Source organism: Ambystoma mexicanum, chromosome 3q (assembly GCF_040938575.1).
Source record: "Ambystoma mexicanum isolate Mex_15411 chromosome 3q, UKY_AmexF1_1, whole genome shotgun sequence".
NCBI classification, from domain to species: Eukaryota; Metazoa; Chordata; class Amphibia; order Caudata; family Ambystomatidae; genus Ambystoma; species Ambystoma mexicanum.
The window spans coordinates 147,412,256-147,426,825 of record NC_090926.1 but is presented as its reverse complement, the minus strand read 5'-3'; the positions used below and the strand labels follow the sequence as shown (position 1 = coordinate 147,426,825).

Genomic DNA, 14,570 nt, shown 5'->3' with positions numbered 1-14,570 from the left:
GTGTATTGATGCATGATCTTTAACTTCCTCCTTCTAGTGAATGTTTTATAACTGACTGTTGAATAAATAAAAAAATAAAAAACTTGTACAGACTTATACCAACGGTTGGTTTTGCTTACACCTGTAGTCATAGTTGTGTGTAGTGGTCCCAAAGGGTACTGCACACAAACTCTGCCTAACACCCAACCAAGCCATTTATCCAGCCAAGACCTCCTTCCGGAAGCCCTGCACATTCTTGCATGTCCACCACATATGCCAATAATCTGCCCGCTGACCATAGCCTCTCCAGCACCTAGGGTCTACTATCCCTGGGACCATCTTTGAAAGCCATACTGGGTCCCAGTGCCACCTATACAATAATTGAATGCCACTTAGCTTGTATTAGCGTTCTAAGGGCATTTGAGCACAAATTTCTCCACTGCTCTTCATCCATTTCTACCCTCATGTCTTTCTCCCATCGCCTCTTGTGCATTTCTATGTGCCCACCCGTGCGGATAGCAAGGTCCAGTACAGTTTCGAGATCAGTCCCCTCGTGGATGTCCGTGCACTAAACCATCTCGGTGGTTGCTGGCTCCCTCTGCAGCGTCTCCTTCCATTTTGCAGACATGAGCCCTTTAAGCTGAAGATGGCATGCATTACTTACCGTAAAAGCATTTCTGATTGCATCTGCTTAGATTCACATGATGTGCATATGGTCCGACATCCAGTGGTAACCGCAGAGTATCGCATCTTGTCTTTCGAGAATCGAAAGGGGACGTCGACATGGGCGTGCCTGTAAACACTATCCTTACGTGACGTGTAGTGTACCCAAGATCCCTCACGCGTAGAGGTCCCTCTGATTGTATTTTTTCTGCCAGAGGGAGCCTTATGACTATCGTGAGTGAGTACAGAAAAGAGAGAGAAAGTGGTAAGACGTCTATGTTCCTTCCATCCGAGCGGGGAGGAAGGTTGTGCGCATGTGAATCTAAGCAGATACAATCAGAAATGCTTTTACGGTAAGTAATGCATGTCTTCTGATGTTGGTTGATCTGCTTAGAATAACTTGCTGTGCATACACTAGCGAGCAGTACCTGGAGTTGGAGGTGGGTTGCGAGAAGGAACAGTAGTGAGAAGATGTCTCACCTGAGAATCAGACCTAGAATGAGTGTCTAGGCAATAGTGTTTTTTAAAGGTGTGTACAGAACTCTAGGTTGCCGCTTTGCAAATCGATTCAAGGGGAACATTTGCAATGAATGCTATGGACGCCCCAGTGCCTCGAGTGGAATGTGCTCTAGGCTTGAAGAGCAGCTCTCTCTTAGGAAGAGTGTAATGCATTTGACAATCCATCTAGATATAGTGGATTTGGAGACTGCGTCTTCTCTTCCTGCCGCCACCGAAACAAAAAACTGATTAGTCTTTCTAAGTGGTCAAGTTCTTTCCATGTAGAACATGGCAGCTCTGCGTACATCCAATATATGCAGGGTTCTTTCTCCCAGGCTTGAAGGATTCTGAAAGAATGTTGGTAGTTCTATTGACTGGTTCACATGGAACTTGGAAATGAATTTAGGCACAAATCTAGGGTGAGTGTGCAGAACCACCTTATCTTTGTAAACTGTTACAAAGGGATATAGGATCGAGAGCGACTGTAGTTCACTTATCCTCTTGATGGAGGTAATAGCTATAAAAAAAAAAGCAGTCTGAAGGGTGAGGTCTTAAGACTTGCCTTCTGCATGGGCTCAAAAGGAGCCCCCATAAACCTAGTCAACACCAAGTTTAGGTCCCAACTGAGAGCTGGGTTAGAAATGGGAGGGTGAATTCTCTTCACTCCCTCCATGAAAGCTTTAATAACTGGCATCTTCCACCATGACACTTTCTGTTGTGATGTCGTGTAGGCTGGAAGTGCAGCTAGGTGCACCTTTATGGAGTTGAAGACCAGGCCTGAGTCAAGTATAAAACAACGTGTGTGGGAGAGCAGTTAATCGGGTTAATGCTCTTTAAGTTGCACCAGATGACAAACCGTTTCCATTTACTGGAATAGCAGTATCTGGTGTTCGGTTTTCTTGCTTCGCTGAGAATGTCCATACATCTTTGAGGGAGTTGCAGGTGTCCAAACTCTATGACCTCAGGAGCCAGGCTGCTAAGTTCAACGTCTGCGGGCATGGGTGAAGCATCTCCCCTCCATCTTGCGACATGTTGTACGGGCAAGGCAGTTTGACTCGAGGAGATCGGGACATCGCCATCAGATGAGCAAACCAGGGTTGGCGGGCCCACATGGGGGCCACCAGTATCATTGTGACTGGTTCCTGGTGCATCTTCTGCACTATCTTGTTGAGAAGGGGAGTCAGGAGGTGGGGGGGGGGGGGGGGGGAGTGCAGACATTTCCCTGACCATGTTATGCAGAGCCTGTTCCCCTTGGAAAGGTTCTGGGGGTACCTGGAGGCATAATCTTGCCAATGAGCTTTCTCCAGAGTTGCGAACAGATCTATCTCTGGGAAGCCCCATTTTGCGAAAACGTTGGAGACGATGTCTCCGTGCAATCGCCATTCATACTCCATGGGCAACGGGAAGTCTCTGCTGAGTACGTCTGCCAGAAGATTGAGTTCCTCTGGAACATGTGGTGATAACAGGAACATGTTGCGTTTGAGAGCCCATTTCCAAATGTTCTGGGACAGTTTGGACAGCCATGGAGAATGAGTGCCCCATTGTTTGTTCAGATAGTACATGGCCGTGGTGCCATCTGTGAGGATCAGGATCGTCTTCCCCTGCAGTTGTGTTTGGAAAGCTTTTATTGCTTTGAACACTGCCAACAGTTCCAACAGATTTATGTGGTTGGATGCCATGTCCGACGACCAAACTCTCTGCGCCGTTTGTTGAAGCAGGTGAGCTTCCCACCCTGTAAGAGAAGCGTCTGTAGTTAGAGTGGCTTCCACTGCGGGGGTGGTAAAGGATTTCCCTTTCAAGAGGTTGTCCCTCGACCACCACTGCGAGAGAACGAGGGCCGGTGAGACGACTAGATCGTCTCACTGTCCGCTGGCACGACACCACTGGCTGTTGAGCCACTCTTGCATTGGGGCACATGCGCAGGCACGCGTGAGGAACCAAGTAGATACAAGACACCATCATTCGTAGCAGTCGCATAGCCTTGCATACAGTCACCTCGCAACTGGCTACATACTGAAGGATCTGAAACATGTTTTGGACCCTCTTGTTGGAGGGGAAGACTAGGCCGTCCTTTGTTCGAATTAGAGCCCCATGGAATTGTTTGACTTGACTGGGGTCTAGACTGGATTTCTTCTCGTTGACAGAGAATCCCAGACTGAATAAAAGATCTATCGTCTTTTGGGTATTTGACAGATATGTTTCGTCAGAGTCCCCTGTTATGACCCAGTCGTCGAGGTAAGGATAGACCGGGATGCATTTCCTGCACAGATGCCACCGCTAGTACCTTTGTAAATACCCTTGGTGCAGATGCTATGCCGAAGGGTAGTACTTTGAACTGATAATGCATGTCTTGTATCATAAATCTGAGGTATTTTCTTTGCGTTGGCAACATTGAAATATGAAAGTATGCATCTTTCATGTCCAGTGTTGCCATGTAATCCCTCTGTGATAGCAGTAGGATTACTTCCTGTAGTGTGACCATGCAGAACTTGTGGCTTTACAAACTTGTTCGCTGGGCGCAGATCTAAAACAGGGCGTATGGTTAGATCCTTTTTGGGTACAAAGAAGCACACTGAATAAATATCTTCTTTTACCTGAAACAGCGGTATGATTTCTATAGCTCCTTTCTCCTGTAGTGCTTAAAGACTTCCTGCAGAAGAATGCGAATATGGTCTGGTGTCAGTCGTCTTGCTCGTGGAGGTCTGAATGTTGGGGACCGGTTGAACTCTATACAGTACTGTCTTTAGCACCCACTGGTCTGGAGTTATTCCCTCGCATGCCTGAAGAAACGATGATAGCCGGCCCCCCGACCGAGGAGGCATGGTAGGGGACCCGGATCTTCTGGTCATTTCGAACCCGAGGCCGGGGAGCCTCTGGGGGTAGAGTTCAGGCCTCTTCCTTTGCCAGTGAGTTGACCCCTTTGGGGATACGGAGTGCAATTTCCCTGTGTAGAATTCCAATTGTTTACCGATGAGTATTGTTGCTGAGGGAAGCGTTGGCCATGAAAAAGCTGTTTGGACCCAGATTCTCTTCTTGTAGAGGGTCTTTGTGTAATCTGGTCCAGTGTTTTTAAAAAGGTGTCATGTTCTTTTTTTGCTGTTTCGAGCACCCCATCAACTGCTTTTCCAAACAAGTTGGATTCTTCCATGGGTTTATTAGTGACGCCTGCGTCTCTGGCTTCAATCCCGAGTTCCGTAGCCATGCATGTCTTCAGGAGTGTGCCCTAAGCCAGGGATCGACCAGCAGTTTATGCAGAGTCCAAAGTATTCTTAAGAATGCTCTGATTCACCAGTCTGCCTTCAGTGACCGTGGTGAGAAGAGTACTTAGGGGTTCGGGAACCTCCTGTATGCCTTCCTGTAGTACAGCCCAATGGGCATCGGCGTAGCTGGCCAGCAAGGTATTGTTGGCAATGCGCGTTGAAAACGCTGTCGCAACCGTGATTCCCCCCCCCCACCCCCCCAAGTAGTTTACCTTCCTCATCAGGGGGTGCCTTGCCTGTTGACAAAGGGACCCCTGCCCGCTTTTGAGTGGTAGTCACCACCAAGGAGTCTGGGGTGGAATTACCTCTGATATACAGAGGATCTGATGGAGAAGGGCGAAAGAGTTCCTATTCGCAGGTCGACACCTCTTGTGAGAGCCGGTGTTGATAAGGATGGTGCCAGACGTTTAATTGAATTGAGGAGGGGAATGGCCTGGCTGGCGGGTGGTTTCTCCTTAAGGATGTGTTCCACAAAGTCAGCTTCGGGGACCGCCTCATCTGTGGCAATTTTAAAGTGATCTGCTGCTTTACGTAACATTACGTTAAAAGTCAACTGGTCATCCAATGGTGATGGTTGTTGCCTAGTGGGAGTGGACTGGGGAGAGTACAGGTCCAGGACATCAGTGTCTTGATGATCCGGGGATTGTCATGGTTGGGGGTCACCCACATCTGGGTTCTCTTCCCAGCCCTCTATGGGCTCATGCATTTCCTCAGGGTTGATGAATTCCTCGTCCTGGGTATCGGCATGAATTTCATCCTCTGTAAGGTCGTAATTGTATATGTCCTCTTCTAAAGAGAGGTCAAAAAGTCTTGCAAATTTAGCTCTGGGGTCCACAGGGCTCTCATCCCTTGGCCTCCTTGGTGTGGGATCTGAACGAGAAACAAACCTGTCCAGCCTTTCCATGCAGTTCTCAAACTTTTTGGAACAAGGTCTTGAGCGTGTTCATCCATCTAAAACCGTTGAGATTGATCTCATCGTCGAGAATAAACCTTCGCCCTCAAAGAACACCTTCCAAGGTATCGACAGAGGTGAGACATCTGTGCCTCTCCTTCGACTTATGGGTGGGTTCCAGTACCCCCCCTAGGCCATCCTTGGACCTCGACTGATCCCTGGGCCTTTGTGGGCCTCGGCACATCCCCGGCCTGCCGTTTGAGAATCGGCGGTGACAATCCTGGCTAAGCTGCCGGCGACATCCTCCGCAGTGGGGAGGCGTGTAGCTTCAGCCTGCAATTGCGAGGGGGTCCTCTTTGCCGGTGTCAGGGCCTGGTCCTCAACGGCCGCCTTTTTAGTCGGTGCCAGGGCCTCGTCTACTGCGACCACCTGCTTCGGCGGAACCGGAACCCTATCGTCGTCGGACACCTTCTAGCGATGCGTCTTGGCGGAACATGATATATTGGGGTAGCGCCCTTTGTCTTGGAAAGCCCAGTCGCTAGGCACAATTGAGGCTACGGCGAGGGCTGCCGATCCGGACGGTCGGCGGGTGCCACCGGAGGTTCCGTTGTACCCGTTGGCACAGAAGTGTTCTTCGACCTAGCCGAAGATGGACTTGGGGTTGTGTGCTTTGTGCTGTGTACATATTAGTCTTTGTTGCAGGGGTGCGACTTCCCCATGGCAGTGCCAAAGCCGTGCCTAGCGGGTCTGGGGACAGACTATGCGGAACAAGTGCGTTCCGTCGAAAGGTCAACAACCTCCAGTTCAGAGATATGATCGTCACTCTCCCCATCATCGCATTCATTGGCTGCGGCAGTGGGAGAAAATTCGGCCTTCGACATACCTTAGGCCGCCCACCGCTTGACTCTACGCTCCTTTAATGTCTTAGAATGGAGGAGTTTACAAGCCGTGCATCCTTTGTGATCGAGTGGCACGCACCTGTTACACCATCTATGCCTATCTTTCCAAGGGAATTTGCTCCTACAATTGGGGCAAAACCTAAATAGAGTCCTCTCCCATAGCTGAGGAAGTGTAGAGTGACGAAGACAGAAAGGGAAAGAAAGGAAAGGGAAAGGCATTCTCAATTTGTATAGAAATGTCCACTCCGACCCCACTCTCCCTACTGTATAGGCCAGCGGAAGGACTGGCCACGTGGTCGCCAGCTCCGACTGGATCACTGTCCATTGAGTTCTTGAAGATTTTCAGTGGAGGTCTGAAAACAGCTGTCGAAATAAGGGACGAATAGGGCGATGAGACAATAAGCAAAGTCTCTGACGAGCTCCACATCAAGGCGACCAGTATGCTGGGTGGAAAAAAAACAATCTGAGGGACCTCGATGCGTGAGAGATCTTGGGTACACTACACGTCACGTAGGGATAGTGTTACAGGAACGCCCATGTCGACATCCCTTTTCGATTCTCGAAAGACAAGATGCAATACTCTGGTTACCACTGGATGTCAGACCATATGCACAGCATGCGATTCTAAGCAGATTAACAAACATCAGAGACTTAAATATACACAATGTCCCTATGCGCAGACTCTACTCTAACACAGCTATGTCCACAAATTCCTTATTTTTAACTACTTGCCCCACACTTTCAAGACTTGCCTCGTACCAGCCCAGGGACCTCGTCCAGTATGTCGTCCTGGATCAGGGGCATCCATATATGGCTCATTGAGGGATGTCCACAGACACCTACCAGCTCACTTTTTTCTCTCCATAGCGACCAAAGCGGACTTAAAATCCGGCACCTATGGACTGTGTGGAATCATCTTGGGGCACCCATAGCCACTCTAAAGTTACTGGTCGTCACATGTAGTGCTCTATTCGCACCCAGTGCTTCTGTGTATCCACTCTTAGGTGGGGGTCCAATGCCCTGAACGGTACTGCTCTGTAATACATGCGCAAATCACCTTGTATTGTGTGCCCCGCCCACCCTTATGCCCTCTTACCTAGGTTCATCCTGCCTACTTTTAATGCAGAGTGGCTCTATAGATCATGCAAACAGTGGGAGTTTGGGGGGCACAGCAGCCACCCATGTCTAGTACCCATTTTAAGGTGGAAATCCCATGACGTCTTTCCACTGACCACCACTCGGTAAGTGGGCTCAGCATAAATCACCCCAATTGCTTGCAATACTTTTTTCCCAAAGCCCAGTTTACAAAGCACCAGGAGTAAGAACCTCTGTTCCACCTGGTCAAACGCTTTTTCGGCACCGAGGCCGAGTAGGGCATAGTCTCTGACTTCTTCAGAGACATGTTCTATAAGGTTGAGGGTCTTGCGCACAGAGTGGGCTAGTTGCCGCCCGGCGACGCCCACCTGGTCTGGATATATCAGGCGTGGCATCAAACCTTCTAGGCGAGTGGCTAGTATTCATGTGAATATCTTTTCATAAGATTGAACAACGATCTAGGATCGTATGAGGGGCACAGGGTGGGTCGCTCCCCTCTTTGGGTATTACACATATTAGTGCATTGCTAAAACACGCCGGCACAGTGCCAGTTGCACATATATTATTGTACAATTTGGTCATGTGGCACAGAAGGGTACCCGCAAACGGCTTGAAAAAAAAACCTGTCGTGTACCCATCCCCACCCAGGGCTTTCCTATAGGTGAGCAGTTTAATAGCCATATGCACTTCTAATAGGACTCTCTAGGAGGTCGACCGCAGATTCTGAGAGGCCCGTCATAACGATGTCCCCAAGATAGTCTGCTGACTGAGGTAGAATATGGGCATTCTGTGTCATATAAACAGTCACAGAATTGTACAAAGCATTTTGTTATTTCTGTGGGTGTGTCTGATTAACCCTCTCATATCACATGCTGATGCAACCCACCTCTCATCCCCTCGCCTAGCCGCCAGCAGCAGCAGGTCAGCCTTGCCCCCTCATAGAATGTTTGCATAAGGTATTTTAATTTGCGCAGGGATTCCCCCAGTTTAAGTGTCGTCAGCTCAGCTCTCATCTGAATTTTCTTATCTGTGATTCACTATATGCAATATGTTTTCTGAGCGGCTCTGCCTGGAATCTACACTCTTTTTACGCACTCCTTCCCTCATGAGAAGCCCCCGCCATGAATTTCAAAATATTCGGAAACATCCCTGGAGTACTGTTTACCAAAACTAGGTTCCCTCCGCAAGGAATCGATACACCTCCAGCTAGTGTTGCCTCCCCTAGCAACTGACTCTCCTCCCCCACTGGAACGCTTGGGGGATGGGAGTTTACATTTTGGGTGCCCACAACCAGATGTGTGCTCCCTCTTTTAGATCCCCATCACTCCTTTTCCCGATCTGCTCGCTCCATCATAAGGACGTTACGCACAACCCCCATTGCCTTACACTAACCATTATAATGCCTAAAATAGTCATACAATTGACAGATGGTACCTGTGAAACTTGCAACTGCAACACTAACTTTGTGCACTGTAACCTGCAACATGCAGTAAAGGATACAGAGATGCCCTCTGTCCTGCCAAGGGCCACCCAGGGATCAGTGCCCCCACTTCCAGAACTCCCACAGGAACCATTGTCCCATGTGCACATTTCTCCATTCACAGGAAGGTGCGCCGTCTTGTCCGCCACACCACCGCTGGAGTTTTCATGGTTCTTTTTGGAGGGGGGGGCGGGAGAGAAGGGGAGGGGTAATGAGCCATTCAACTGCATGTACATGGGCCCAGTCTGTCCTCTCCTGTGCTGGGGAAAACCTGCGATTGGGGCCGGGTTTTCCTTCTTGCCTCCGATACAGCATCAGCATCAAATGGCATAGGGCCTGCTCCTGCTTCCTCCGCAGCATCTGAGCAGGGTGTATCCACTATAGCTGGGGACACCACAGTACTTGCCAGACTAGGGTGAAAGGTGGTCTGTTGTTCCATACCTGCCGGGGCAGTTTCTCTCTCCTCTTTATTTTTTAATGTAAGAGTTCTATATTCAGGAGCCTGATTTTTTCATAAAAGCCAATTTAGGGCTTCTAGACTTGGTGGGCTATGGTCCCTGGGTTTGAGAAGTGTCATTGCTTTAGGTAAAGTGCAGTTGACATTTTTTGTTGAGCCCTACCGTAGAGACGGTTACAATAATATAAGTGGAAGAGGAAGTGTGCTCTGGTGACTGGTTTGCAGCATTACCACATAGGGGAACATGCTCCTCGTCTTGTGGGAAAAGGTATACAAAAACAAAAAATAAAAGTAGATATTAATAGCCCAAGGCTAGACTTTCTGGAGGAGTTTAGTGATACGAGGTCTCATCAGGGTCCATATTCAGTAGTTGTCAGTTATCTACCAGGGGCTTAATATAAGGATTAACTATCCATGGAGAAAGGATAGTGCCTAAGGGAACACCGAACGGTTATGTTGAGGTCCTCACTTTGACTCTCATGGTACGTTAGTCTAGGTGGTTTGTGATCCAAACCAGGGCAGTACCATCCATTCCCATCTGGATTTGGGATCTTTGTATTAGCGTCTGGTGAATGACTATCAAATGCAGCAGATAAGTCACCTAGTATGAGAATATATTGGAAAGTTTCTGTCTCGAGCTTTTAGTTTCCTCCTTCACGAAAATGAGACTGGCTTCCATACTCCTATTAGACAGAGCACCAAACTGTTCATGAAATAGGAGATTATCTTCACCATGATGCACAAGTTGTTTGTCTTTTCCAGTATCAGTTATGAACGGGATGTAAGTTATCGGTCTGCAGTTTTCAGGTATTTCCCGGTCAGTGTACAGCTTTCTTAGCAGGGATATTAGAATGTTGCCTTAAGGGATGTCGCATGCCAACGATGCAGTCCAGAAATCAGTCAATGGTTCTGCCAAATTAACTACAACTTCCTTTATCATGGTGGCTGGGCACAAGTCACATTTAGCTGAAGCATTACGTTTCAATGATTGAGATCGTCAGTTGTGATGAATAGAACCCTAGAAGCTTAGGACAGCAACCCCAAAACCTAGCCACTTGCCTAGCATATGGTGGTAAATACCAGTTTGAATTGTGGCCATTTTATTTCTTGAAAGACAAGTGTGTTAGCCAATTACTCTGATGGTTTGGGCTGATAACTGGTTTGTGAGCTCCTTGAAAATTTTAGTATTGAATTGTGCATTAGACCTGCGATGGTTGCAGAGGTTATGACTTGTACAGCTAGGTTTTCAATGGGAGACTAGGATGTTCTGCATGTGTGTTCTTGGTTGCAGCCTGCCATTTGAGGAGGCAAGTTAGTTATTCAACCATTTGTTGTTGCATGGGATATAGACCTTTCTTTGGCACAATAATGCACAGTGCACATGGCTTCTGAATAGAGACTTTCTAGCAACAGAGGGGCTGTTCACAGCATTAGCCTTCCAAGGTGGGGTGAAGTTACCTTCTAAAACATTCTCAGTTTACTTTAATCATAGAGTTGGACTTTTTGCTTGTTTTTGTGGGTTAGTCCAAGCATGGGATGTCCCCTTTCTTTGGTAGGAGGTGGTAATTGGACCAGGAGTTTTCATATCTGGGTCAAATGTGATCACTGCCTTTGAACCAATAAAACATAAAAGTTAGTTATGATCAGCTTTGTTGATGTGCTAGTTTATCTAGCCGTTGAAAAAACACCAGTCTGGGTGAAATCCACATTGTCGGTTTTGTTGATTTCCAGAGGACTCAGATTTTATCAGAAATTGAATGCTCACTAGTAATACCAGGCCCTCAATCTTGCTTTTTACTCAGGTGGCTGCACTACACAGCAACAAATGGCATGGTGAATTACTTTATGGACCGACTGATGAAAGATTAAATTCCTTTTTGATGCTCACTTAAAGCAATTTGAAGCAGCCTTGGAGATCTAAACAAGAAACAAATCTGACCGCCTAAAAAAAAAAAAAAAAAAAAAGCCAACTATATGTAACACCATTTCCCCATACGTCCTTGACACGGGTGAGACTGGTGGGGAGAGTTATGGGGGTTTCGGACTGAAAGCAAAATCTAGCAGAGAGGTTGCTTCCTTATAAACAAACTTTTTTTACTTACATTTAATTGACATATGAGCCTTTGGGCGCACTGCCTACATAAAGTAGTTAGATTTTCACTGCCAGAGATTAAATATTTTAATTTACAATCCTTAGAAACACTTTCATTGAATTATACCAGCAAATGCATAGACCTAATATGGAAATTACAAAACAATACATTACTAAATTACTAATAAAAGAAAAAGAGAAAAAATGAACGCAAGGTGAACGGTCTCTGGCTAACCCAGTATTCCAACCACATTTTGAAGCCTGAAGCCATGCTTTCAATAACCTCCTGGTCAGCTACTTGCAACCATTAAGGCAAACAGGTCACCATCCTACCCACCCCCGAAAGAAAAAAAAAAAGTCTTTTTTGGCCTGGGATAACACACACAACGCAGCACAGTCCTTTGCTTATAGCGATCTCAGATGACTCCAAGCCATGCAGACACATCTTTTGCATCTCTGGGCTTTCACTAGTATCCGGTCCATCTGTCAAATATTGAAGTACACTGTGTAAAATAACTCCTGGAATGGATCGATTTGTTCAGTAAAAGCCCAGAGCAAAAGATTCTGTCTGGGTGCCAGGGTCAGCATGCCTGTGCTGCACCCAACATTCAAGAAGAAATTCATGCTGGCATGCTTTCTGAATCAAAAGTGCTGCAGTAGGAGAATTCCCATAGTGCTTCACCAAGAGGACCCAACTTGCCCTTGTGGAAAAATAGGAGGATGAAGACAGGTTGGAGTATCCAAAACTAGTCTTATAAATGGCCAATTATGTCAGAATGGTGGACCATGCGGATGTCAACTTTTGTCCACTCGGGTCTTCCCTAAACAAGACTCAGCAGCAACCTGGAGGAAAATTCTGCTACTGGCACTGAACTGTCAACTCCATGTCCTTGTTCCAAAGGATGTTTTTTTTTTAATCCAGTTATTGTTTCTTACTGAAAACTGACTTACCTGCTGACTTTGATTCAACGCCAGACACGAACAGGAGACTCCAAACTGGAAAATGAAGACGATGAACAAGACCACCATGTACTGTACAAATTCACAAGTTAAGGAAACCATTATGAGAAGCGAAAGAGAAAACCATAGGCTTCACCAAAAACAAATCACCCCTTGCTTACCACCCCCCTCAACCTCTGCACGCACAGCAAGCATAAGCAACATTTTGGTCAAAACATCATCCAAGGCAATGGGCAGATTCAACATGTTTCCAGCAAGCCATGTCCTAGCTTATCCACGGGACCCGGAGTCGATCTTCCTACCTGTAGCCAATGTTTTCCATTGCTCTTCTGACCAAGGCTGGTGCATTGGGCACAAGATTTTAAACGGAGACCCTACTGTAAACCGTCTTTAAGAGGACTCCTATAAACTAGAATGTGAGATCCAGCTAACTGGGCCATACCTATATGGTTTGGAGGCCACCCAACATCTGATCAGACACACAGTGCCTGAGGGAGCCCCTGGTACAATCATCTTGAAACTTGGCAGGATTGTGAAGGCTGATAACACTCGCACAAGTTAATTAAGCAGGCACTGAGGTTTTCAAAAACACAGGCTTTCCAACAGTCGCAAAATGGGTCACATTGCGAGTATGGGGCCACAAGGAAGGCAGAGCTCGGGTTTGAAACACTAGTCAAAACAAGGAATAGTCCAATTGTGTCACCTGATATCATGGCTTCAAATTAATGAATTTGTACTCTACAATAATGTCCATTTAATAGCAGGGAAACAAATGTCAAGTCCTTTGAGCTTGAATTGTCCTCACGTGAGGATTTATATGACATATCTATAGGAGAGTATATTAGTTTGATGGCTTACTGTAATACTCAATTTGAACCCCATTCAATGGTGTTAAAGAAAGATATGTTGGGCACCCCTGAACAAGCAGTTATTCCTTTCTTATACGAAGACATAGTTATGATAGGAAAAAAATATTCTCCTTCCACTAATGGAGAGATTCCAGCTGATGTGGTCTATGGTAACCTAAGACAAATGGTAGGACCTTATGTTGAAGTCTTGAAAGGTGGTCAGAGATAGGACACTAACCGTTATAGCATCATTAATTACGATGCTAAGAAAACTGTAGCCTCATCAAATGGAGGAAAGATTATTGGGAGTTAATTAAGGATAATCAGTGGGATTTTTGGCATTTCGGGTTAATGGAATAAACCCTATGACTCTGTTGGGAGTGCAGTCCTTTCCAAAGTCCTCTGTCACAGAGATAGAAGGCGTCAAAAGGTAGAGGAGAGCTCTGTCCCCTACACAAACCATTCCAATGGAACAGTGGGAGGTGAACAGATTCTGGAACTAGGCACCTGTTCACTGAAGTGAATAATCGCCTGTAGATGCCAGCCAAGCACCTTGTTCTGGAGCCCCTGGATTGAGACTCCCACCAACCCAAAAGCAGCTGGAATCTTACCTCGCCACCTCCAGACTGACCACACTCACCGCCTTCGAGCCGCCACAGAATCTGCAGTGCTGCATTTGGCACTCTGTATGAACTTTGAACCGCTTGCTGCATCTCAAACCATCCAGACAATGGCTCGAACCCCTTGCCATAGACCATCTTGATCAAACTGATTGTGGGCCCCATCTTCATTGGAGGAACCGATTTGAGAGCAGACTCGACCCCGCAGAAGACATGGTCTCGCTGCAACTAACCCCTGCCTGAACCGTGGGTAGACATCTCACCAGCTCGACCCTTCACCATCAAACCGACAATGCCTTCCACCAGTGGTACTAGATGGCCTTCAACCGTCTGAACATCAGTTCAACAGTGGCCAAAACCCCCACCAAGAAGCCAGGCTCGACACAGTCAAGCACCTAAAGACAAGACTAAGGTAGTAAGAAGCCAGGTCTGCCTAGTCCACTTTTGGGACAATAGTGACTTATGCTTCCTTCATTTTCTTCCTAGACATAAATGTGACCAGTGACATTGTTTAGGCTAAATGATTGAACACCCCAGCTCATCTAACTAGTGATCTTCCACAGAAGTCGACATTCTCTGTTTCATTTACATTTTCTAGCGTTTGTTAGTTGATTGAAATTGTACTCTTTAATTAAAAGTCTATATTTTTTAAAGAACCTTTGGACATCCTTTCATTTCGGACCATTATATTGAAGCTGCTTGGGTTGCTACTACCATAACCTCACACCCCTCCTGAAACCTGCCCACATTACCACAAAAAGCGAAGGGGGTGTACCTTTTGGGATGTGCCAGGTGCGCCTTGATTGAGATCAATGTTAGTTTACTGG

The 14,570-nt window shown here is 46.8% G+C and overlaps 1 protein-coding gene across 1 annotated transcript in view; it reads right to left on the bottom strand.

Moving 5' to 3' along the window:
• TSPAN31 (tetraspanin 31) overlaps nt 1–14,570 on the bottom strand; it is a 345,617-nt gene that overhangs the window by 138,460 nt on the left and 192,587 nt on the right. The window contains exon 3 of the mRNA XM_069653349.1: nt 12,267–12,347. Within this exon, the coding sequence (XP_069509450.1) occupies nt 12,267–12,347 (81 nt within the window). The remainder of the gene's footprint in view (nt 1–12,266; nt 12,348–14,570) is intronic.